Source organism: Syngnathoides biaculeatus, chromosome 1 (genome assembly GCF_019802595.1).
Source record: "Syngnathoides biaculeatus isolate LvHL_M chromosome 1, ASM1980259v1, whole genome shotgun sequence".
In the NCBI taxonomy this organism is placed as follows: Eukaryota; Metazoa; Chordata; class Actinopteri; order Syngnathiformes; family Syngnathidae; genus Syngnathoides; species Syngnathoides biaculeatus.
In genome coordinates, this window is record NC_084640.1 from 7,896,445 (window position 1) to 7,923,821 (window position 27,377).

General features: G+C 40.9%; 2 protein-coding genes across 4 annotated transcripts in view; one reads left to right on the forward strand and one right to left on the reverse strand.

Moving 5' to 3' along the window:
- The window catches only part of calcr (calcitonin receptor), a 37,086-nt gene extending 12,469 nt beyond the window's left edge, over positions 1-24,617 (reverse strand). Inside the window, exons 1-11 of the mRNA XM_061813092.1 lie at positions 24,571-24,617; positions 5,059-5,123; positions 3,266-3,407; positions 2,748-2,849; positions 2,083-2,168; positions 1,858-1,975; positions 1,671-1,781; positions 1,448-1,560; positions 938-1,010; positions 731-841; positions 226-338 (exon numbers count right to left, since the gene is read on the reverse strand). Of these exons, the coding sequence (XP_061669076.1) occupies positions 226-338; positions 731-841; positions 938-1,010; positions 1,448-1,560; positions 1,671-1,781; positions 1,858-1,975; positions 2,083-2,168; positions 2,748-2,849; positions 3,266-3,407; positions 5,059-5,106 (1,017 nt within the window). The 5' untranslated portion in view covers positions 5,107-5,123; positions 24,571-24,617. The remainder of the gene's footprint in view (positions 1-225; positions 339-730; positions 842-937; positions 1,011-1,447; positions 1,561-1,670; positions 1,782-1,857; positions 1,976-2,082; positions 2,169-2,747; positions 2,850-3,265; positions 3,408-5,058; positions 5,124-24,570) is intronic.
- Positions 1-27,377, forward strand: part of gngt1 (guanine nucleotide binding protein (G protein), gamma transducing activity polypeptide 1) — a 65,731-nt gene that overhangs the window by 24,401 nt on the left and 13,953 nt on the right. For 2 of the 3 annotated variants that reach the window (XR_009794029.1, XR_009794021.1), the window contains one exon: positions 3,890-4,158. The exons of the other annotated variant lie outside the window; for it this stretch is intronic. The gene's annotated coding sequence lies outside the window, so the exon portion shown is untranslated. Of the gene's footprint in view, positions 1-3,889; positions 4,159-27,377 lie in introns of those variants that run through there. 3 annotated transcript variants of the gene reach the window in all.

The window sequence follows — 27,377 nt, forward strand, 5'->3', positions numbered from 1 at the left end:
TCATTACGATCATTGGCGTTTTTGTCAACTAGCCAAGGATCGGTCATGATGGACCTTCCTGATTGGAAGAAAAAAAATTGAGAAAAAATGGCCCGTGGGTCGATGGAGGAGCATTGTTCTATGGCAACCAGAAGAGTCCTGTTGCAATCGGTTCAATGCCCTAAGAACTCTAGTGATGAAGGACATTTTCCATTAAGTACACCAAAAATCCGATGCATGAGTCACCTCCGGGTTTTCCAGAATGTTGAGGGCGCAGAGCGTGAAGTTGGTCCACGTGATGTTGGTTTCTGGGTGGCGGTACCATTGGCCGTCTTCGCCGCAGTACTTGCTGGCCTTTTCTAAACGGAGGCCAGTAATGCAAAAAATGCGTCAAACCACACCAAGGTCACATAATTCGGCATTAGACCAACATTCTGAAGCCTCTCAATGATTTGGCGGGGTCATGCATATCATCACAGGAAAATTTCTCTCTTCCTTTTGGCTTGCCTGGTCAGGGGTTACCACCGAATGTTACCATTTTCTAGATCCTCTTTTCTAACAACTCCCCTCATGCCTTTCTTCACTTAATCTGTCGTCCTTCTCTTAGGCCCTTAGATTGACCCGTATCGCATTAAAGACTGTTGACTTTTATAGAACCTGCTATGACGCCCAACCAGCCAATCGCGCGACTTTCAATCACGGATTAATCTTTCTGAGAATTGTACATTTAAAAAAAAAAAAAAAGTCTCACCCACGGGCTGCCCATACGAAAAGTATTCAGGACAGTTTTGGGTGGCGTAGGTTCCTGCTGGTGTATCGTCCCAGCACAGCCAGCCGTCCCAGTTCCGACTGCAGTGCAGCCCTGCGGCGCCGCCGTAAACACAAACATGCAGTCTGTGTGACGCGCATTATGAGAAAGAAGGCATATTAAATCATAGCATTTCAACAGCTTGCTTACCCGATTCATTAAAGGCGAGGTCTTGGCTCATTTTCAGAAGGCATTTGTATTCACTCTCAAGTGACTTCTGCTTCTGTTGGATGAAAAATGACGGTATATATCTTTCCCCCATAAAACCACAATTAATTCCTCCTGAGCTATTTTTGGTTATTTAAAAACTTGCACATAACATTATAGTCTCTGGCAGAAAAAGTGATGTCAAAGTCAAGCAATGAGTGGGAAACATAAACAATCACGTAAATCAATTTCTTCATTGGTGACTGGAGAGGACGCTTTTCTTGAAACTACTCTTTACTTTTCTATTTCTTGTGGAACGAAAGAAAATGTTTGCACGTCTGTTGCGTGCTTAAAATCCAAATGGGCCTTGACCTACAACTGCAAGTATATCTCACACTTATTTAAGACTTTAGAGCCGCGTGCTGTCGTCACACATTGAGTGACTCGTTGATTCTGTCTTGCAAGAGTTGACCTTGAATAAAATGCGCAGTATACAATGAGCAAGTCCGTTACCCTTGATGTCCTCTCGTAGTTGCTGGTGCAGAGGGAGTAGTTGGTCGAAAGTCGCTCGCCCTCTGGATGGCTGAACCACTCCCCGTCCTCCCCGCAGTATTTACTTGCCTTTCCTTTAGATGAAAACATTTCTTTGCATGTAAAATACTTCATACCTGTGTAGCATTTAAAGTTTGTGTCATATATGGACATGAAGGCTTAAAATGGAAAACCGAGCGTTCACCTGAGGGTTCAAAGTAGGGAAAATAATCAGGACAGTCCTGTGTGGCAAAGGTTTGCGCTGGGGTGTCGTCCCAGCAAAGCCAACCATCCCAAATATGACTGCAGAACAACCCTGGCACATTGGAGAACTGAAGTCCGAACTCGGTCATAACATAATGTCATGAATACATTGGCGGCGAATACAATACCTGTTTTGTTACGAGGTTTTATTTTCAACCGGCATTTTTCTTTGTTGTCCAATAATTTTTTCCCAAGGGTTCTGATATGTTCCCTCATGGGTTCATCTTTGAAAACGTTGTAAAAATCCTGCAGGAACAGAGAAACCAAAAGACTAAGCAAAGATTCAGTTGTCACAGAACAACACTGCTGACTACTTTCAGGACTTGGAACCATAACAGCTCATAGATAAATACCTCGATTGCGTCCTTTGTTGCTTCTTGGCATGTGGACTCTATTTGGACCCACTTACCCCATTCGTCACAAAATTTCGTCACGTTTCCTGAAAAGGGATTGAAACACACACAAACAAGCTTCATGATTTATGAATCAAATCTCTGATGATATAATGAGGGGGATTCTCTAAAGCCATATATCCCATGGCGTAGCGACCAATCATGTTCATAACACCTCAGTAACAGTGCATACTTCAATATTGTCCGAAACAGCTGTCATTAAACTTGACACAGATCACCACGTAAATAACAAACAATACATATATTTATATATCCTTGATTTTGAAACATTTTCTGGCGGAAATGCTCAAGTCAGATCGCACCAACATGTTTAGCGTTCTTCTAGCAAAAGGGTAGCCCCGTGTTTTTGAGATCTGATCAGTAGTACGAACCACCATTCATGATTGTAAAGGCCCTTTCACTAATTCAACTTAGTGGCTGCAACACTGCAATGAAAAAAAGACAAATTGGAGGAAAAATGTGTTGTGTTCTTTCCGCTCCGCTCCTGAAGCGATTTCTCATTACCCGGTCGAGTGAGTTGAGCGAGTCCAGCTAAACTCTTTACCAATCCTGAACTATGTCTAAAGTTGGTGTACAGATCAGTTAGCAGCCTGTGAAAATCTTACCAGCGGGATCACGATGGGGACAATTCTGTGTTATGAATGCACCCGGTAGTGTTTCTTCCCAGCAGAGAAGTCCATCCCACATTTTTCCACAGAAGGTACCCGCTAAAGAGAGAAACAACAATTTTAGGCTTTAGTGCTGGCAAATGCCCTCACTTCATGTCAGCATAGAGCACATTTTTTGTAGTGACGTGTTTGGGGAATGTAGAAAAAATAAAAGTTCATTTTACATTGGGCCAAGGGTTATGGTCTCGAACCATCAATCCCAGCCAGAATCTGTGGCTCGATGGTGACGCACTTGCACTTGTCTTTTGATGAGTATGTGTTAGAACATTTATAATTTCTCCATCAGATCACATGTGCATTTGGTTATGATCAATTTCATGATGAAAGGCCAATTTTGAACCAAAATCATGTGAAAATTCTCGACCTTGAGTTTGACACAAATGTTCGGGTGATTCTCATCAGGGGTTAGTTTGGATCTCCAGACTGGACAACCCCAGTCAATTTGGGTCTCTCACCGCTTCCGTTTTGCAGCCGCTCTTCGTTGGACATATTGAGACACTCATGTTGACTCTGTTTTGCCTCTTTCCATCTCTCATTGCTCATTCCCGGCTTGACTGATGATTCCAGAACCGACTCGGTGCCGGCTGACACCGTGCACTGTAGAGATGACATGAAGAACTAAGATCAAAACGCATCCTCATGAGATCCGCATCGATATGTAGATGATAGTAATAATGATAATATCGAAATGTGTCAATTATGCACATGTATGCCGATCTTGTGTAATCTATAAAGTCTAATGGAATGTTTCAAAGCCATTTGAAGGATTTCTCTCCGCTTCGAAACTTTCATCATTCGCCATTTATGATGTTCATCCAATTTGTTTGTCAAAAAAAAAAACCTACTTTCTTTCAAAGGACTCTTATCTTGTGCTGTATTGTTGGCATTTGGAGGTAGCAATAGATGAAAAAGTCTGCAAGCATAAATACTGATTTTGATAATGGAGCCCGGAGAAGGGGGCAAAAAAGCCATTTTTGTGTGACTTATCTTGCAAAGTTTCAGTCTGAGGAAGGAACAAAAAAAAAAAAAAAGCTTCTTAAAGGACTAATCACAAGGACTTCTTTTCTCTCATATTTCAGAAATGTGAACACATTGGCAGCAAGTCTCCACATCCCTTATCGCAACAGGCACACGGTTTCAATGTCTTTTGGACGGCTTTTCATGGAGCGGCTGCAAAATGCTCCGGAATGACGATTGTTGCGAGCATTGGGGAAAGCTGTGACGGAGCGCAGACGTCCCATGTAGCAGTTTAGCAGCCGTACATATGATGTCACTCCAAACATTGAAGTAAATGACGTCATACATACGACCACCAGGCCACCACCAAGATCAACAGCAGCGCTGGCTGAGAGGGGAAAAGTATCAGGGAATCTTTTTACCAATAATAATAATAAAAAAGAAAAGAAAAATTTCAATACAATGATAAACTTCCCACATGAAATTTACCCAGAGGAATAGTGTAAATATTAGACACAACAGACTGCCATTATTAGAAGAATGGAGTGATGAACATGAATTGATTTAACTGAATTTGATTCAAATTTACTTTCAACCAACATCAGTGACCAAGATGTTTTTCAAAAACATTTCAGTTCCCTGTAATAGACTAATGTGCTTCATGTACTTTATTCCTATTCCATCATTTTATAACCCTAATAATTCGGCATTCGTCAATAAAATATTAATGCAGCAAACTTGAAAGAATGCAAATGACAGGACGATATTGTTTCCCCTCCAGTGAACACCTTGGGAAAAAAAATTTGGGATGGGTGCCCTTTATTTAAACCTTGCTATTTTAGAAGTAAACGCATTCAAGTGGCAATCAAATATTCTGCTTCTGCTCAAGAAAAACACGCACAGCGTGTTACGTAATTCCACTGCCTCAAAAATTTTCCATGCAACTTTTTAAGGTTTAGAAATTGTCAGCGTGCTGAAAATGAAATGCGACCTTGTTCTGCACCAAGAACAAAAAACAGTTTAGTTTTAACTTAAATGTGAGATATACACACACGCACCCTGAAATAACCTATTCAATATTTTGTCAAAGTTAAAAAGATGACAAATTGAAACCACACATACACAATAGTTTCCAAACGTGTCGAATTATAACACATTAGGTTTGAGTGAATATCAATTACAATATAAGATTTTTGCTGAGAAAAGAGAGTCATTAGACCACAACGTATTGCATGTCTAATGGAAATTGAATTCCATGATAAGACTTTGACTGCATAGTAGACTTACTTACCACTGAAAGGCAGCAAAGGATCCAAGTGCAGCAAACTGCTAATTTCATATCTTCCCCACCGATGTCTGTTACAGGACAAAAAGGACAATTGCAACGTTCATCAGCCGGCTTGTGAATCGTGAAAGTGACTGACTGAGCAAAGATCACGTTGTTTCTGATCAGGATTATGGCCTCTCAGGATAATAGTGTAACTGGGAATCATTAATCGGAAATGCAAAGCAGTGAAGTCGAAGGCCCCGAGTGTGTGCAAGACAAAGCACATCTATCGTTAAGCGGGAGTCAGTATTAAATGTCGAGTAAAAGGCGGTAGCATAAACAGGCACAAGTCATGAGTCGTCTGGCGCTGGGCTTCAAATAATCTGCCATATTACACTGATAGAATCCACATTCTGGTAATTTTTTCCATGTCAGAGAATTTTGACATAAGAAGCCCGTCATCCTGCTGTGGGAAATGGTTAAGATGAACACGGTGGTTATCAATTGGCCGTGACGACCCAATAAGCCGCCTGTTCAGCGTGGACAGCTCTTGGAAGTCACAGTGGAAAGGGCAGCACCAAGGATGTTTGGGCCAAAAGCCTCTCTGTCATAATAGAACACTCGGGGATGACAACGGAAAGACCACTGCCTCGTTCAAAAGACTTTCTTAAAAATGTTACATCCTCTATCGGCGAATCTAAATGGGTTTGCCCTTGGCAGGTGAATTCAGCGAAAATCTCTTCTCTGAACAGATTGCTCATCACACACAGGGAAGGTTAAAAGAGTAGCCTTATTTACAGAGAGGTCCACAGAGGAAATCACTGATTGCAGACAAAACAGCTTTCTAATCCTTTCTTTATCATTTCTTCACATAGCAAACAAATTAAGAGTAAGCATGGAAAATCTGTCTGCATGTAAAAGTGCCAGCTTGGATATGATGGCCAAAAACAAAGCTACAAAGCTGCTTTTCAGATATTTTCAAGGCAATCCTCCTTTTCAGAGTGGTTCTGCCTCACATAGAGAGAAGGAAGGATATGAGATTGACAGCCTAATTGGTGAGGGTTGAGTGCAAAAGGGAAACTCGGATTTTAATGGCCAAGCTATGTCTCTGCGCTCACCTTTAGTCACAAACATTTTGTAGACACTGATAGTGTTTTACCCTACGAGGCAGCCTAATCTGAAAGCCACCAAAGATTGGGTAGACATTTTCTATGCAGTCCTCCAGGCAAATGTTCCGGGAAGCTGGGAGCACACCTTGGGGTAACCTAGGACATGTTTGAAAGACCGATGCTGCAAAGCTACCCTGGGAATGGCTCAAGGTCCACCATGGCCAAACAGGAGGTTGAAACATGGTTTTGTGCTGAAATATGATGATCTAGACCCAAATGAAAAACAATATTTGAATAGATAATCGTCAGAGAATCTACACATTTAGATGTTTAAAAGAAAATCCAGGATTCTGTTTTTAGATTTAAGGGCAATTATATTCTTGTAAATTTAGAAAGCCATGGAGAGCTCAGTCAGGCATGCAGACAACGCAATACATCTGGATAGGAGAATCTCTCTTATTGCATCTCTACAAACTTGTTTTTATATATGGTCCAGATGAAATTGCGTCCTATCCCAAGCATAATGGAGTTGTGACATTATCTAACTGTATTAGAGTGAAACATGTTGTAGAATTAATCACATTAACCGAGAGCATCACAAGTCTATACTTAAGCAGAGCCATCAAGATTCCGCCAGAGGTGCATATGTTGTGCATGAAGAGTATTAATGCTTGGATGTGAACGTGAGGTTGTATCAAAGACTACTTGAAACTCGAGATTGTGGACAGATTTATGTTAGGAAAGCAAGGGTAAGATTGAAACAAGAATGACAAAGAAAGTGCTTTAACATAATCAGACATGACGTCGCAGACTATTATGTCGTCTGCCCGTCCGGTCATTGTTTACTCCATTAAGATTGCGTCGGATTTCCCAGAAAAGTACCCGATTCAGGTAACTTGATAGCATTGATGTTTTCCAGACTGGAGAAATTTAGCAGTTAGGATTTTAGATGCTGAGGACATTTCTACGATGACTCACTCTCTGTCTATCAATAATTGATAAGGCTGTGCATGTGACAGTTGAGTCAAGGTGGCCCTCCGCATTGGACTGTCTCACCACATTACTCCCCTTCATTCCGTATATATCACACAGTGACCCCAGACCACCTTTGGCTCGGTGCGGTATGCATGGTAAACTGTGAGAGAATGTCTTTAGGACGTGTAGCAGACGAAAACTTTAGGCAAGTCAAAGAAATGTACTTGGATTAGTGATCAAAATCAAGGAAAAAATACTCTCTACCCAATAAATCTTATAAAAGTCTGATTGCCCATTTGTTATATTTAGAAATGCGGTTGTAATTTGCTGTGATGTGCAACTACACTGCAAAATGTTAGAGCCGTTTCTACTGTGTTGCTGGGAATGCAGGACAGTTTCATGTATACGGTGCCAATCCACAGTAATGACGCATCAATACATTTTCATCTCTTTTATTATGCTGACCAAAGCTCACCGAGCCACTGATGCTTTTTATTTCTACTCACGTTTTATAGTGTGCGCCGGATCGCACGTTTGTGTCAGCGACGGGGCGGAGCGCCGGAGCGGGGTCTCCAATCCCCGGCTTTCGTGTGTCACAATCACGTCCCCATCACTCTGGATAAAGTAATGTGACATCACTTTTCCGTGCTTTGACGGAGTACACTTGAAGGGCACTTGGATTAGTTTGATGAGCGAATGAACATTGACAGATTGTGGATGTCACCCGCCCGCCCGTCGTATGACTTGTGCGTTATGGGCGACCCTTAAAGCTTTATTGACTGAAAGGCTTCAGCAATCGCATCGCCTCTGAGTGACATGCTCAATTTGTAAATGTTATATTAGAGCCAATTGGACTGTGAGAGAAACGCTATTTATCGATTTATCTGCAGACAAAGGCTCAGTTGAGCTTGCCCCCCCCCCCACATATTTCTGTTCTATATTCAATGTGACATCATGCAGTTAATAGAAGAGCAATTTTCACCAGAGGCATGGTCACGTGTTTTGGTTTCACTGCAGCTTGACATAGCGTACTGTATCTGTTTCTCGTCTCCACAACCATGCCGCAACAATATCTGTTTTTTCCCTTCTTATTTAACTTAATGAGTAGTTGTGATGCAATTACTAAAAATATATGCATCAACTATATTATTGCTGTTGTTTTTTGTCATTTCCTTTGTCCGATGTCCTGCTTATTCCTTTCCTTTGAGTAATTGCGTACTTTTAATGGAGCCTCATGAACTGCGCCTAGCATCAAGTGGCAAATTGGCCATTGTCGATATGTCTACTAGACTATGCTAATGATGATGATGATGATAGGAGCTACTTTGTGACCATTGGAGGTGCTCGGTCTCAGCGAATGGCAATGACCTATGGGGTCCCTCAAGGGTCAGTTGTTGGACCTCTCCTGTTCAGCCTGTATATGCTACTTTTGGGTTAAATTCTTCAAAACTTTAATTTTGACTACTATAGCTATCCAGATCACACACAGTTATATTTAGAAGTGTCTCCAGATGACTACAGTTCAATTGAGGTATTGTGCCACTGTCTAAATCAGATAAATAACTGGATGAGCCAACATTTTCTTCAACTAAATCACAACAAAACTCAGAAAATTCTTTTTGGCAATAAAGAGGAGAATTGCTGTTATTAAACACCTGGTTTCTCTATCTTTAAAAACCAAAGACCCAAGTCCAAAACCTTGGTGTTCTGATTGATTCCGACCTGACTTTCAACAATCATATCAGATCAATCATAAAAACTGCCTTCTACCATCTGAAGAACATATCTGGAGTGAAGTCTTGTATGTGTCAAGTAGACCAGGAAAATCTCATCCATGCTTTTATCTCAAGTAGACTTGACTACTGTAATGGTCTTCTGACTGGACTCCCCAAAAAGAGCATAGATACAATGATTTAGGTCCTGAATACATGAGAGAAATGTTTACGGAATACAAACCCAGTAGAGCTGAGATCGACTGACTCAGGTCAAATAGTGGTACGCAGAGTCCAAAGCAAACTTGATGAAGCAGCCGGACCGTCATCTCCTCCAGCATGACATAGCTCGTAACAAGAGTCAAAAATTAATTTTTTATTACGTTTCCCAAGAGATCACTCGCTCCCCTTGCCACTTAAAATTAAAAGCTAGACCACGTGCTTTATTTGTGCGGTCTTGCTTTAGGGCACTCTAAAGGAAAACATTTTCTTCCAGCATTTGAGCATCCTCAAAGCCTGTCGTTTATCCTCTGGTGAGCATGAAAGAGTGGTTGGGAGCGGTGAAGCAGAAGAGCATTGTACGCTTTTGTGTTCCAGATGCTCAAAGTGGGCCTCCTGCGATAAAAAAGAAACTCTCTTTGGTGAATAAGTAAACACTAGATTTAAAAAAAAAAAAACATAAGGATAGACAGAAGAGCGGTTGAGGTTTTTAAAGGGATTAAAAGGAAAGACATGGATGTAGTACAGAAACATTCTTTTGGTTATCTACTGGATCCTCAATCAGATCCATTAGTAAAATATCCATGCTGGTGTTGTCCTTTTTTTTTTTTTTTTTTTTTTTTTTTAAATTCATCTTTTAGTCTGACTGTCAAGCTCTTTTGGATCTTATCGAGCATCCAGTCCATCAATTGTGAACTGGACTGCCAGACTAATGGGTGACATTTTATCAAAGCCCCCCCATTTTAATCACATCCCAAACCACACTCCAGCGCTAGCAGACAAATGGACTAAACAACATTAGGTGTGCTCATTTATCACACATCCAACATGGCAACGTCAACGCGCCTCATTCGTGTGACATCTTTTAATCCGACTGAAATTTCAGCCGATGTCTCGAACGCAGCACCGTGTGTGGTTTATTATATAATAACTCGAGGCTTGGCTCACACATCGGCGTTGCAGACGCCACAAATCGATCACATTGTGAACCTTTCAACGTGTCAAATGCGAGAGCGAAGATGTAGGTCACGAAAAGTCAACGAAAGAACCGGCTGCCATTAAAGAGGAAGAGAATCCCTCACGAATGCATGGAGCGGTCTGAATCATGGAGACAATCATCTGTCCATACGTCACGAGGAGTGTAATAGCAAGGTGGAAAAAGCTGAAACAATTAAAATTGTGACTCTACGACACGGGTGTCAAACTCAAGGCCCTGGGGCCAGATCTGGCCTGTCGCATGATTTTATGTGGCCCGCGAAGGCAAATTATGAGTATTCACTTCCATAATTTTTGTTAAAATCTGTACCAAAATATCAAATTGTCATATCATAAATGATAATGTTGAGACATTGCAAGCATTATTGTGTCCCCGGCATCATCAATACTTTAACAAACACATTAGCCTTCATTTCTAATTCCAAAACGAGCTCATAGATTTCACGTATAAATATGATGAGGGGAAAGATTTTCATGGTTTCACGGTCATAACGGCCCTCTGAGGGGAAACCGTAACTACAATGTGGCCTGCGGCAAAAATGAGGTTCACACCCCTGCTGTACGAACTGGAGTACGATTAAGCGCTTTGACTGAGTTGTAATAACCAAGGAACAGGTTGTGCATCATGGCTGATGCCCATAACTAATATTCTGTAGTAGTAACAGGCCCGTGATGTATATGTAATATATATATTTCCCCCACCCCATCACAGGGGTGGTGTTATACTTCCGTTTTTATGCAATATTTGAAACTATAACCATATGCAAGTCACAGCAGGTGAGCAAATTATTTTGGCAATGTTATGTACACGTGTAATCAAATTATCCACCCATCCATTTTCTTTGGTGCCTATCCTCACAAGGGTCGTGGGGATTGCTGGAGTCTATCCCAGGTGTCAACGGGCAGGAGGCGGGGTACACCTTGAACTGGTTGCCAGCCAATCGCAGGGCACACAGAGACAAACAGTCGCACTCACAATCACACCTACGGGCAATTTAGAGTTTGAATTAATGCTCCATGTATTTGGGATGTGGGAGGAAACCGGAGTGCTCAACCATATCCATCATATAATACAGCATAAGCCCTTCTGTGAAAGTTCCTCGCCGTGACCGGTAAACAGACATTTCCTAAAACAGCTGCCTTAAGAGGCCGACTCGCTGACATTGACGTTGTTCATTTCCAGCACAATATGTCATAGCAGGAAAAGGAAGTAATTTATGCCCGAACAAGACCTTTTGTTCTTTGACCGCTTTTATTCTGACCAAAGTCCACTTAACCTTCCCCAGATTACAATTCTGAGGTAACCACAGATATCTACGCCCCCTCGTGCGCCATAAGATGACTAAAGCCTGTGTGACTATTTTGACATCTATCAAGGCAAGCTCAAATTTCTCTCTTTTACAGAACATGTTGACATTAAATACATCACGTATTTTAGCCACTCAGGGGAATAAAAAAAAAAAAGAGAAATTCATTATTTGCTTGTCAAACTCATCAAAGCGACAAATGGCATCTCCCGTTAATGGAAAAGACAGCCTTGTAAAGAAATGATTGCTGCACAATTTGTTTTAAACCCACCACAGTATGCTTTTAGACTATAGATGAATATAAGTGTTGACATGTTTGATTAGTTGAGCCATCCTAACTTGAACACCAACGAAAAATCGTTTTTCTTCCCACTTTCCCCATTAATCGGTCAAATGATGAAATCACGAGACTGTAAACTATATTGAAGTATAACTGTATCGAAGTATATTGCCTTCGACGGGTGTAACATGCAAGTATTGGCAGAGAAGGATGAGATAAAAGAGGAGCCCCTCTGGCACAACGACATTCAAACGGAAAATGAATCCCCGCCGGGGAGATCACAGACCCTGAAAGGCAGACATCCAACCAAATCCTCCTACTCAATCTCCAAGTTAAACAAGGCAATTGAAAATCAGCGGTGAGAAAAAGCTTATCCGCATGGCGCATGATGGGCATGATGGGGAAACCAACAGCTCTGTACACAGGAACGGAGTAAGCCCGTCGAGCTGGGTCGGGGAGGGGATAGTAGCTCAGTTATAACAGCTTTTATATTGGGTCTGCATCTTATTACCACAGTGGGGAAAACTCAGTAATACCCCCTGTAACTCCCGAACTTCTCCAAGGTGTTCCACGCTAGACATACAGTGAAGAAAATAAGTATTTGAACACCTTGCTATATTGCAAGTTCTCCCACTGAGAAATCATGGAGGGGTCTGAAATTTTCATCGTAGGTGCATGTCCACTGTGAGAGAGAGAATCTAAAAAGAAAAATCCAGAAACTGTGGCTGGGTCTTTCAACATGACAATGACCCGACGCACACAACTAGGAAAACCGAGGAATGGCTCTGTATGAAGCATATCAAGGTGCTGGCATGGCCTAGCCAGTCTCCAGACCTAAACCCAATCGGAAATCTTTGGAGGGAGCTAAAACTCCATGTTTCTCAGCGACAGCCCAGAAACCTGTCTGATCTAGAGAAGATCTGTGTGGAGGAGTGGGCCAAAATCCCTCCTGCAGTGTGTGCAAACCTGGTGAACAACTACAGGAAACGTTTGACGTCTATAATCTACTATTAACATTGGTTTTCTCTGGTGTTCAAATACTTATTTGCAGCTGTATCACACAACTAAACCGTTAAAAAAATCATACATTGTGATTTCTGGATTTTTCTTTTTTGATTCTCTCTCTCACAGTGGACAAGCACCTACGATGAAAATTTCAGACACCTCCATGATTTCTAAGTGGAAGAACTTGCAATATAGCAGGGTGTTCAAATACTTATTTTCTTCACTGTATATCATTTCTGCATAGAGTCTAAGACTGATTGCATCGTTAAGCTCTTAGCCATGAAATTATGCACAGAAACGTCAATGAGTTATGAGATTTAAGTTTTAGAGTTGCAATTACTGTGATACCGTAAAAGCGGTACCTGCAAAAATTGTCTATAAGTGAACGCCTCAACTCACATCACCATAGTTCCTTGGCACCAAGATGCAAAGCATTTATTTTGAAATTAAATGAAGCTCTAAAACCCACCACAACACAAAAACAAGACAGCGCCAAAGTAATACTGTAATTACTTCACCCCTGGGCTCAGAAACGGCCAATGCTGAAAGCTAAAATTGTACCATCTAAAATGTGTTTTTGATCGGAGAGAATTTAATTAAGTCAAAAGAGTGATGAAGTGGCCCTCGCTGTACTGTATGCCATAATATAGTTGCCGGTTTTTAAAGGTTGTCCATAATCAAGGTTGTGCTTGCTACACCTTGATCATTTCTGCGGGAATAGCCGACAAGCACCCATAAATGGACATTGCCCCCATCATTGAGCTAATTTCCATATAAATTGTTGTTGCCACATTCATTCTTTAGACGTGGCAGTGGAAAGAGGTCAGCAAAGAACCAGCTATTTCAATGTGAAATTGGAAAAAAAAAAATGTCCAAGAGTTTGAGCCGGAAGCTATCTTGGCATACCAATTCTGCACTACCTGTTGTGAAAATAAAATGCTTTGAGCATTTCGAGGCGACTGTGTGAAATACTCCTTTAAACCTGTGACATACATGGATTATATTGGAGTATAAGTACAATACATTTGAATACTTTTATGTATAAAACGCAACATATGTCAGAGGGCGCGCTGCTAAATCTCGTTGCTCTTTTCTAAAAATACTGAGTGATTGTCGAAAATATACCATTATGTACATAAATGGCATTTTAAATTGCCATGGTTCTGTTTATCTATTATTAAAAACAAACATCCCCAAAAAGGACGCAGTCCGTGGGTGTATGCTCTATATTTTTTTCCCCATTCTTGGTTACATCTTGGCAACCAAGAAAATAAACACATTTCCCAAGATGTTGGTACTCCTTTTCTATCGTGACATTTTACTGATTTAATGTTTTTAAAAAAACCAGGATGTGTTCCAGATATGGATGAAGAAGTGCATAAACAATGAGCTGATGGATTTAGCAAGGCACCGCAGTCCTTTGGCAAGCCTGAAATCTATTTAATCTGTACTTTATAATATTATCCGACCGATCATTTATTTTACTAAAGCTTTTTTTTATCCTATACTGTATCGCTTTTTTTAAAGTGATAAATTATTCCATTCCAATGTATCGTTTTATTCAGTGGAGGCAGCTTTCATGCTGTTAATGTCCTGTTAGCGCGCGCACACACACACACACACACACACACACACCACACACACACACACACACACACACCACACACACACACACACGGACAAACATAGACTCTCACACATAGATTTGCCTAATGAGCCAGTGCTAAAGACTTGCCAGAGACCTTATGAATAGCAATGGAATAAAAATAAAATTTTCAGCTCCAGGGGTGCTGTAAAGGGCAGAAAAGTGACTATTCAAAGGGTCCACTTTTAACAGGGGCCTTTTTAAATGTTTTTTTTTTTCTTGGAGTATTAAAGCGATTGGCCACAAATTGATGTTATTTCACAAGGATCCAAATCCTTGTTCAAGAGACGAATGTCAGAACACCCAAAAACACACGCATGTGTCCGTCTCACTCTCCACGCGTGCCATAATTGCCACCATGCCAGTTTTTAAGTCTGCGTGAATACCATCATTTGGCAAAGTGAGGGAATAATAAACCCAGACAAAAACACGTGCCTTGAGGGGAAAAACAGTAAATTATACTTCCTAATTCCATCTTTAATGGTGCTGCATGAGCACTTTTTTTTAATTAATGTGGGTCTATACATTTCTAAAACTTTTTCCATACACTATTGAACTGATTTTTCCTTCCCTCTGAATAACAAATTTACTTACACTCCTTTTGGATGCATCTCTTGTACACAAATACAAACTTCCTTTCCAGAAATAATTGTGGTGTTACAATTGTTTTACAAAAAAAACTTGGATGTGTGTAAGAACTGGAAACAATGCACCGGTGAGACTGTTGTAAATCATATCAAGTGATAAACTCTTTACATTTCTGGTTCATGTCATGCATTTAGTACATTTTCACATCGCATTAGTCAGACGAATTAATTACTCTCATACACGTTACTGAAAGTCTTGCTCTGATAATTGCGTTCGCACAAGCATGTCACTGGCATTCACACATTCACGTCAAACACATTCCTGCGTGCATGTCACTGGCGCACGTATGTGACTCATGTTCACGTGTGGATGTCAATCATGTTCATCCACTCAGAATATGTTCACTTTCAGTCATGCGTATGAGCGTATTTGACAAATTTTCATGAGCATTTGATTCGTGCTCATGAGAGTAACAGTTTCAGATGTGTATGAAAGTGTTTATAAGAGCATTTTAGAAGTGTTCATGGGTGCGCAATTGTGCACCGCTGATAATGATATTCTGCATTGCGCGCCAAAAAAATTGAAAGTATAACATACAGCTATTCAGTTTGTGGCATTTTGCAATGTGATTCAGTGAGTGAGGGATGACTGGTTGTTACATCCAACGGTACAATTCACATAGGTACTGTAAAAAAAAAAAAAGCCACTGGTTGCTTTTAGGCAGCACATGGAACTTTCTCTAACAACGACCGCTGCTCCGCCACACTCTCTTTTCCTAGTTTACCTTATACCCGCCCCACCCAACGTGTTTTAAAATGACAGCGTCCACAGTCTGGGCAACGTAGAGCAAAGACGAGCTAGACATGCTGCTTGTGTTTACTTTTGATATTAATGGAGAAAGTTACAAAAAAAAAAAAGAAATGCTGTTGTTTTAAGATGCAATGACTGTCGGAGTATGTGAATAATCGAAGAAAAAGTGGTTAAACTGGATGAGATTTTCTCTTTTCCGAGCCAAAGTAGAAAGTGCAGGATGAGATGGTGGCTCATTTTAAAATTCCACCTTGGCACAGGCTGATCCAGGATGAAAGCACAGACAGTACAGTGCACAAAAAGCTAATTCTGTATTTCAAATATAGGAGGGAACATAACATTAACCTTAAAACGGTTTGGGAGCATCATCACCGTCGGTAGCTTGCGAGAGGATGGCTGCTTTGAAAGTAGATCTTGGGGTAAAAAAGTTTGGGCACCCATGGACTAGTGTTTATCTTTTTTACTCGTACATTTGAAAAATAAGTATGAGTTAATCATGAATAATGTCCCTAACGGCCTTTCATAGTAAAGTCAAATTTGCCTTATCACATCTGTGGCAGCCTTGCATTTACAATAAAAGCTCAATATGTTGGCTTTAGCTAAGCGCGGATTGATGATTGGAGTACCCAGTGAGGACTGTGACAAATGTCCCCTTTGTGAGTCCTTAACTTTCTAACATTTATTTCCACTGCCCTTCCCGGATTACGTTTAAAACTGACGGCTGCATAAACGTTGTTGAGACATAGTCTTTTGTCAAAGAGCGGGTTTGACATTTGGTGACTCATGATTAACTTTCAGTACTGAGTTGCTTGACATAAAAGCCGTGATACATCAAAATATGGACCCAAATATGGACACATGACCTAAGGGGACTGGCGACAGCGTGTCTGAAGTTGTCTGGCGACCTAAAAGCACGTCGCATCATCCCGACTTGGTGTCCCCTAGAAATAGTCAACGGGTTAACAAGAAACAAATTTGCCAATTTTCCTTTGTCCTTGTATGACAATATTCTATTGTTATTGTTGGAATTATTGTTTTATCATGTGTTATCATTTGTTTCCATTATCGTTGCCTGAATCATTGTCTTTGGAAGTGCTGTGCGTGACCCAGAGTGTGACCCGGCGAAGCCTGGAAGGCGATGCCCCCCTGCTGACCTCAAGCAGATATTCATGAACACCATAAACATGCTTTAAATCAGATGCCCTGCTAATCTCTACAAGGTTTATCGGGACACTGCTGTCGCTTTGAAGAAATGTTTTCTTTAGTGTTTGTGTTGTTGTTGTCGTCATTTGTTTCACCATTTGTACTTAGTGAACTTGTAACCTTTTGACCTGAGAAATCAATAAAAGGAGGCACGACTGTGAGGCTGACTCAGAACAAGGTTTGGAGATGCAACTGGTGAGCCAAGCCCGATCTCCTCATGAGACAAATTAAAGATCTCTTCTGTCCATTATTTGCATATAAAAACCAGCAGTTAGGTGATAAACCTGACATTTACATGGAAGTTGCTTTATGTGCACACTTTATGATGACTGAACATATTTGATAAAAGTAGAAACAAGTACAAAAAAAATTGAAATTGAATTATACTTGTGTATTCATTTTACAGAAATAAATACTTTTACTCCCTACATTTGAAAGCAGATATCTGTACTCTAAAGTAGGCCTGTTACTTTTGTCAACATCTGGAGATATGACGTTAAAAAAAAAAAAAAAAGATGTATCATGGGAGATGGAAAGTAAAGTAGTCCCAAGATGTCGATTGATTTATATCTTTGGGTAGTACATCAAATGCAAATCAATTTCTTTATTTTGTTTTGAGGACATTTTTGGTACACACACACACTGCAATAGAACCCACAGATGCAATGAGAAAATAATTTCTATTTAATATAAAAACTATAAAATATCCGTAACATGGATGTTTCATTACTGTGCCAGTGAGAGTTTCTTATGAATGAAGTTATTCGGTGAAAATTCAATAAATTCACAGTTTAACACTCAACTCACACACATACGGACAAATTGCAATTAATCGGCTCTATCGAAATTAAGTTTCACATTAAGACGCTCATTCCCAACACATGTCTTCGTGGACACATCTAATTACTGGTGAACTTTGGTCCTTTTACTTCTGAAAGCATCTTTGTTGAACTGGATGGTGGGAAATGCCAGAAACGCCAGAGGAGAAACGGTTCCCTTCGTTTTTAAAAGATGGATGTCTAAGCACATCCAACCTTGCGTTAAATGAAAAAGTGAATGTTCCTTGAGGGGCCGTATGGCGGTTGTTATACAACATTTCAATGGCTTTTATCAAGAAAATGAACCCGTGAAATATTTATCACATCGTTTTAATTGCTGCCACTTGGGAGAAATGAATGTCAATGAAAACCACATTAAATTAAAGACGACATTTGTACATTTATGTGGAAATTAAAATACACACAAATCACATATATAAATGTTTTCTCTATGTATAGTTTGATGTTGTAGTGTTTTGAATACAAGAGCACACCACACACACACAAATGATCCCAACACATCCGAGTCAATGTGACCTGAAATTAGTCTTTGAGTTTTGTTTGTTTCAATACAGTTTATATGTTCATTTTTGAATGTTTTCCACTTGATTGTGATTGATTTTTGTCACGGGCAGACAAATCCGACACTTTCAGTGGATGACAACCAGTACACTTGTTTCTGGATTTGACATTTTAAAAAGATCACTATTCTGCCCACTTACACAAACGGCAAACTAAAAAAAAAAAAAAAAAAAAAATGAGTTATTCACATTAAATGTCAGGAAATGATCAATTTATGGTTTTCTTAATCTTTTACTAATATGCACATAGCCTCATCCAGTCTCTGGCACATCATGATGCTTCATCTAAAAACTCAAACTTCTTGTTGCATTTATTTTTCTGTCAGCAGCATCATTTGTGTGGTAAATATGGTACGCAAAATAGTCCGTGAGAGCAAATTCGGTACTTAAGAAGTCATTGTGAAGTGACTATGGCTATAATCGCTAATTACTGTTCCATAGTAATTGTTATATTGTATGCACTTTGCAGCTAAAATTCCTTAACTAGTTTCTATTCAAAGCTTTTTTTTGCATAATCTCCTGCATTTTTGTGTTTTATTAAGTGATAGGTGACTTTAATCATGCAGATTATCATTTCCAACAACTTTTTTTTAAAAATTCATTTCTTTGGAATATATAATTACACCCCACAGAAGGTTCAAAGGTCTTTCATATGCTTTTATAGTCTCCTGAATTAGGGTTAGGGTTAAAATCCTTGCTCTTCATTCCACAATGTCATCACCACAACAAGGGTGTCAATACTTGACCAAGTCGTTTACAAATATCTTGTCCTAAATCCCAATGAGTACAAAAATTGGAAAAAAAAACCCAAACTATTAAGAACTTCAAACGGACAGAACACAATAAAAAATAAGTAAATGAATGTCCAAAGTCAAGGGGCCCCAGTATCGTGCCTACATGGTGAATTTCTTTTTTTAACTCATTGCTCTGACAATTTAGCGCATAATCACAAAAAATTAGAGATTTGGAAGACCCTTATCAAAATCTTTCCCTTTCATTTGGACGCTCGCACCGTCTCCAATTTGATTGATCTGTAACTGAATTCTATACACCGCAGAACTCTGGGAAAGCAGCAAGCAAAGTATTTTTGTTGCTGAACCTCGGCCCAAAGTCATTTACTACAGTTCCCCCCAGACCACCGTGTACACTCTACTGGGTCAAAGGGGTGAGATGGGTTCTCTGTTTGACAGCTGCAAACTGCAAAGAGATGACAAGACGGGCAAAAGCGGGCCATCTTATCGCAAGTCTGCAAGGAAACCAAGAGGATGGCTATAAGCGTCATCATCATAACAATGAAACAAGCGATCCAACACTCGTTCCACAAAAGGGTGGCTGAGTGCGAGAAAATTAGCAGCCACAATAATATTTCAATTAGCATTATGAGAACTAAAGGATGAAAAGAAAAGGATACCGATTGGAGTAAACATGAACAAAAGATAAGGCTAAGTGAGAGAGAGCGAGAGAAGCTATTTGGAGACCATTGCAGGAACGCCGCAGATTAATCTCTTGGCACAGAAAGCCCCCGAAGTATCTTTTGGAATTCGTTCATAAAGACTAAACATCTTCTACTGCTGCTGTTTTAAGTGTATGAATCACAAGCGGCGTATGTTCTTTCGACTGTCTAACCTTTGGATGGAAACCAGAAGCGTGGAAATCCCCCAGAAAAGGAGAGTGATGTTGTCTTTTGCCTCTTCAGTTTATATTTTATTTTTTAAATGTTACTCTTCAACCCAAAGATTTTCGATGGTGTAGAGGACAGAAATCTTGAGTTCTTCCACACCAACCTTGAAGTCGGACCTCAGTCACCATTACTTTTGTGCCCTGTGGAATAGACAAACACATTTTCCACACTAGTCCCACTAAATTGGTAGCGTAGTAATGTCCAAAAATTGTATCTGGTAGGAAGAATTGAGATTTAGGGTGGACCAAGGAGCTTTGTGCACCCCTAGATTGATTGTTTCCCAGCCTCGATTGAGCCAAGGCACACAGTTTACATTAGAAAAATCACATGTCTATGATGTTCCAGAGAAAATTCCCAACCAAGCAACCCAAATGGCCAAAGCAGCAAGTTAGGAAATGGAGAGATGACTTCTTAGAAAAGCAGCTCAGCAGTTTCCCCCGGATGCGAGCAATCGATCCTACGATCCTTAATACATGTGCTATTACAGTTTACCCAGCTAGCGAGAGTGAGTGGACGAGAACAAGCGCAAATGAAGAAAAAAAAAAAAACAGAGGATGAAAGAGGGTTGAATGGCAAAGGAAATCAATACGCCGTCTGGGATGGTGTACTAAGTCAAAATGACCAATGTCTCCATCGCAAACACAGAACTGCATTTGGCGGGGGGGGGGGGACGACATTACCAGCATTCATTGCTTGACTCGATTCAAGCCTCCCTCAAAGAGCTCCTGCACTTTCGACAAGCCCAACATGTCACCTATGCTCTTCTGACAATATTTATCTGGGCCAAAATTTGCTTGTCCTCCAACTGTGGCGCTTCCATCCTGATCATGTAGTTACTTTTTTTTTTTAATCCTTGTGATTACAATTCTTCCAATCCTGTTCACCATAATGTTTCTTCTCTGATTTCAATGCAGTGCAAAACACCAAGCGCAATCATTTGTGAATAAAAGTCATTTTTACTGGGTAACAATGATGCAACACCAGTTTTCACCTTGCCGCGTTGGCACTTACAACCCAACACTGTAAAACAATTGCTCAGGTGACCTTTCGCGATGTCCTCGACATGAAGCAAACGCGCCTATGCACAAAAAGATGACACGTTCTAAATTGTCTTGACATTTTGGGAGCATTTATATAGACGGGTGCAATTCTAGTGCGCCTGGCACATATTGTATGTCAATGCTGTTAATAGCAATTGGGGAAGGGAGGTGGGGGGGGGTGTGTAGAAATTATTTTTCAGCATGTTCAGAATTGGATGTGAAAATATAGAAATCATTGCGGGTGGGGGGTGAGAGGGGGGGGGTTGCATCATACACCCACCCACCCCCGTGCTGCTTTTCCCCCAATAGAGTGATGCCTTGAAACAAGACTTATAATGGTTTCAAGATAAAAGCATTTGGGGTTTTTTTTTGTTTGTTTTTTGAGAAAAGGTTTAGAAACTGGTGATATTTGATAGCAGTGAGTTCCACTAATTTCCCCACAAGCAGCAGTTTGGGAGACCAAAAACGATTCATTTTTTTTAAATTGCCATTCGCATGTTCATCACAATAAAGATGATGATTCTTCTATTTCTTCATTTGATGTTTGCTGTTAAACTAAGCAGAAACACAATTGAAGTTTGTGCATTAAATCAATTTTCTGAGAAGCTATGACTGACTCCATGTGTATCTCTAGCTGTGTATGTTATACTGCCCCCAGGTGGCCATTGTGCGGACACCAGAAGGAGCAGCACTGTGTCCACTGAATTGGAGCAAAAATAAATGTTTTAATTCTTCACATTCTATTTGATTGCCATTACTGTGTTTTTATAGTTAAGTCAATATGAAGAAAATGTGAACACAATGAGTGAGAAAGTCAAATTAAGTTCACCGGTAACAATTTGAATCCGAAAGTACCTAACATTTTGTGAAATGGCTTATAAGAGAGAGGGAACGCATTAGCGTAATGAAGCCATTTAAACAAATGTCTCATCCTCCGTATGGCGGAGGACATTTTGAGTCATTCAAGGACTCTAACGAACCATGACTGACATATGCCAATGTTTTCTTGGCCTGGCCCGAACTCCCCGTACTTCCCCTCTTCGAAGAACATTTGAGCAGATTTCGCCACAACAGCGCCACTCGCAATCATTCAAAAGAAGCTTTTGTGCACAGTCCTTAGGAATGTTGGCATAACCCATTTGCATTAATAGTAAATAGGTTGTAAAGAAAAAAAGAATAGATGGAGAAAAAAAGTACCTGTTGCATCAATATGATATTGACATATTTATTGTATTACTTTTTGCATTAGATTCTAGTGATGATATGAATGCGTTTCTGCATGTCCACAGCCATATCTTAGCTCCATGCATTTTTCATAACCATTTATCAGAGTGCTTGTTCATTGTTGTACACAGTCAATGCTAAATTTATGATAGTCTGCCATTATCAAGTTATGAATATAATCCTTAGCAATATATATTCTCTCCAACACTGTCATTTGTCTTTTTCTCTCTTTAGGCAATGACAGATGCCTAAAAAACAAACACACCCACTTCTGTCAGCTTTGTTCTGGCACCACCTATTGAAGGCTTGAGGAGTTCACTGTACAGCGTTCTCAGCGATTGGGTGGATGATTAAAATTTATGGGTTGGTGGGAAGCCAAATTCCCTCGATTATTAACTTCCATAGTAATAATGACACGGGGGCAAGCTCAATTAGATAATACACCTTACCTGTATGTGTTTTTTTTTTTTTCAGGTTAAATGGAGAATTTAGGGATTGCCACAACTTGTAACTTTGTGGTGTTTTTTTTTACACCGACACAAGACAAGCCACCAATCATTCCGGCAGCCGACAACATCAAACAAACATCTTAAATAACACAATGAATTAGAGTCTGCTTAAATATACTCACAAAGTATTTGTACTTTTATTTCCAACCACTGTCCAGTACCTGACACTGCAAAGGGCTCAAGGGCACTCCAATAACTGCAACAGGTGACTGTGAAATTCAGTATTATGACAGGAGACTGTCGAGGAGATCATTTGATTTGAATGAAGCGCATATTTTATTCTTATACAAGATTTCTTGTAGAATAAATAAATGTGTGCAGTCCTCTTATCATAGAATAATGCATCTGCAGAACAGTGAGCTGTTCACTGTTCCTGATCATGTCATCACAATGGCCTATTAGCAAAGAGGGCTGGGTCAAAGGTGACCGCTTTTCTACTGCGCCGTCTTCGGAAAACGCCGCGGTGCTCAATGAGCTCTGATTTGTTCGACGAGCCGCGGCTACCGAGTCAATTAAGCCGTGTGTCAATCGAGCCAATTAAGATGGCAGCGTAAGACCGGAAGAGTGACATTTGGCGCTGCCGATGAATAAAACATCTGGCATTAGCGTGATTAGAAGGGAGAAATAAGAACACGTCGCAGGTAGTCTACTGACTTTCACAGTGAGATGGATCTCAATTACAGTGTGTGTGTGTGTGTGTGTGTGTGTGTGTGTGAGAGAGAGAGCATTCCTGCACATTTGATGCTATTCAAATGTTATTACACAGATGACACAGCCTCCATGTCCCCCCTTTTTGACCTCTGCAGGTCTCATTCTCTGGCCTCTTCAACGAGAGAGCACATTTCCCCCGTCTTAGGCCGGCTAAAGATAGACGGGGGACGATGAATGACAAACTTGTCTCGGAGGCAGAGAAAACAGCGAGACACGTCGGCGAGTCGGCCCGATTGACTGCAGGGCGCCGAACGTATCTCTGTCTCCCTGTCACCACGGATCTCCTCATTCATGTCTCCGTCATCGGGAGCTATTACTCTCATCACCCTCTTCCTTCTCTTCTTCCGACGCGAGGCTGCCTCAGTCTGTGGCTATTACGGTCTTCTGGATCACATCTGTATGGCGCATACATAAGTGTTGGGGATGTGCTCGAAACCTTGAATTTCACTTTGGTCCTATGTCATGACAGCAGCCGGTTAAAACGCCGAAGTCGACTCAAGGGCTGCCCAAATCTAACCACATCCAGAATGATGCATATGTATGTGGGAGCCATGAAAGAATAATTTTGCATTTTGTAAATGTGTTATCGGCATGCAGGCTGTTCAGTTTGGCATATTATCATCTTCTGTAACTGAAGTCAAAAATATGCATTGGTCGTTTTGAAATAGTGCTCACAAAATTCATCTCAAAGCAAGGTGCTCAACATCTTTTTATTTGTGGTTTAATTCCAGTGTTCTTTGAAAGCAGCCGATGCACTAGAAATATCAGCTAATTTACATATAGCCCCCTCCCCACCTATAAATAAAGCTATGTATATTGACGAGAAATCAATCTGCTCAAGAACTCTCACTAATATATCTGTATTAAACTATGTCTGGATCAATAAGAGTTGATTGTATTCCAGCAGGACTCCCCGTATGAGTTTTACTCCCCCAATGTAATGAATAAGGCACAGCATGATTAGTCACATTCTCTGTTTTTACTTTGCTGAAACAGTTTCCTCTCATATAAGAATGAAATGAAGATCAATTATGAAACTAATCTTAGTAATCTTCAAAGCTTTTATACGCTTTAAAATGAGACAAGAAAAGAGTTTCATTTTAAGAGGATAAGTAGGACTTACCTGACTCCAATGTATATAAATAGCAGCCACAAGAATGCTTGAATGGAGAGGGGGTAAAAAAAAAAAAAAAAAAAAAAGCGTCTCCTTGCAGCAAATCGTGCAATCAATCAAAACTTTGCGTCCTCCGCAGTGATGAAAAAGCCCCGATTGCAAAGCAATCTTGCAGCTGTTTTGCAAGAGTCTGGTCTACCTCGGGTCGGCGTGCAGGGAGCAGGGCGCCAATGTGCGGCCGCGAGGAGCTGTGACAGCCTCCTGACTGGCCGCTCCCCTTTGCACCGGCGATCGGCAGCCTCCGCTCGAGATGGGAGCTCCTCCTAGTCTCGGCTCCCGTGTGAGTGCGGGGGGTGCGTGCGCGCCGTGAACACGCCCACCGGCATTTAGTTGAAATAAATCTGCAGGGAGCGCGTGGAGCGGTCGCGAGGATGTGTGCCGCATCACACCTGAATTCCACAACAGTAACATCCAAATGCCACAATTTGCATTGACATGCCTGTCTAATGTTTGCAGTAACACTGGATACAGCATACATGAATGTTTTTCCCCTTTCTGTAAATGTAATCAATATAAAAGTGAATGCTTGCAGGATGGTTCGATTTGGTCGCTATTGTTCGGTAGCTGAAGTCAAAATCAGGTTTTGGTGTTTAAACGCATGGCAAATAACAACTGCATCGTTGTGACATTTTCAGCAGTTTAGATTTCAGATCTAAAATATATACATCCATCCATCCATCCATCCATCCATTTTCTTAGCCGCTTATCCTCACGAGGGACGCGGGAGTGCTGGAGTCTATCCCAGCTGTCACAGGGCAGGAGGCAGGGGACACACTGGACTGGTTGCCAGCCAATCGCAGGAGAAAAACAGCCGCACTCACAATCATACCTAGGGGCAATTTAGAGTGTCCAATTAATGTTGCATGTTTTTTGGGATGTGGAAGAAAACCGGAGCGCCAGTAGGAAACTCACGCAGGGACGGAGAGAACATGCAAATTCCACACAGGCGGGGCCCGGGATCTAACCCGGGTCCTTAAAATTGTGAAGCCAACGCTTTACCAGCTGCGCCACCGTGCTGCCCAAAATATATACATAATAAATAGATCCAAGTGTTTTTTATATTTTTATGTGTGAAATAATATGACCTTGAGACAATTTGGACATTGGAGGTCTCTGCCTGACTGATGATTTATAACTCCAACCCCATTTGACTATTCTTTTGCTGAGGGAGTCAAAGCTATTTGGATGAACTGATAGATAATAATAATAATCTCTATTTAGGTGGATGATAATTTGATTAGGTGGCCCGTTGGTGCAGCTGGTAAAGCATTGGTCTTACAATTCTGAGGTCCCGGGTTCAATCCCGGACCCGCCTGTGTGGAGTTTGCATGTTCTCCCCGTGCCTGCGTGGGTTTTCTCCGGGCACTCCGGTTTCCTCCCACATCCCAAAAACATGCAACATTAATTGGACACTCTAAATTGTCCCTAGGTGTGATTGTGAGTGCGGCTGTTTATCTCCATGTATCCTGCGATTGGCTGGCAACCAGTTCAGGGTGTACCACGCCTCCTGCCCGTTGACAACTGGGATAGACTCCAGCAATCCCCACGACCCTTCTGAGGATAAGCACCAAAGAAAATAAATGGGTGGATAATTTGATTACACGTGTACATAACATTGCCAAAAGAATTTGCTCACCTGCTGTGACTTGCATATGAATTTAATCCATAGCGTTGAATATGATATCAGTCCACCATTTGCAGCTATATAACACTTTGAGGGTTTTCGTGAAGGGTTTCTGCAGGGTTCTGCAGGTCGGGATTCTTCGCAGGCCTGTCAAATTCACACACAGCTAACTGTCCTATTCATGCCTTTATGGGTCTTGCTTTGGGCACAGGTGCACAGTCATGTCGGAACAGGAAGTGGGTACCCACAAACAGTTTGATCGTCCAGAATCTCTTGGTATGCTGAATCATTCAGTTCCTTTTACCAGAACTAAGGATGCAACATTTTGGACAGTGCAGTACAACAGTGCAGAAAGCAAGCTCCATTCAAATTCCACTTTGGTGCAGGTGAAATTGCTGGACCTGAAGAGTCCTGACCTGAACTGGATAAAACAACTTTGGGGTGATTTAGTCGAGACTGGGACCCAGGCCTTCTCAACCAACATCAGTGTGTGACTTTACAAATGTGACACTGGACAAATGTTCAAAAATCCCTATAAACACATTCCTAAACCTTGGGGAGACCGTAACGAAGACAAGTGTGACAGATTATTAATGGACGGAAAGATGGTATATCATTGGTGTATTCTTTATTTAAGTGGATGGTGATGGTAAATCATATCGATAGATGGAGTTGACAACAACAGATATTTTGTTTTTGTCGTCCCGCCCAGATAAGATCACTTTCATTTGTCATCTTTGACTGCTACGAGTATTTTTAGTTCAAGTTTAGGCCGGTGGCAGCAAGCGCTCGGCTTTGCAGAAGCTTGAGGACTTTCAAGGTCAAACATCTGACTGAAGCACTCTCTTGTGTGGGTGAGGGCTTAAAAGCAACTGAGAAAAGACATGAAACATGTAAACGTGTAATTTGGAAGGACTTGAGTGAGACTGGAGTTCATGATGTATCAGCGATATTAAATCGTGTCTTGGAAAATACTTTGTGACAAGTAAAAGCTGCGATGGGACTAAAATGAGAATGAAATTCATCAACTGTTATTCCGGTTGGCTTCAATCCATTTCTTTCCAGATTATTTATCTTTGCTGCATTTTGCTAAAGCACAAAATTGATTCATCGTGTCAACAAGTGTGTGTAA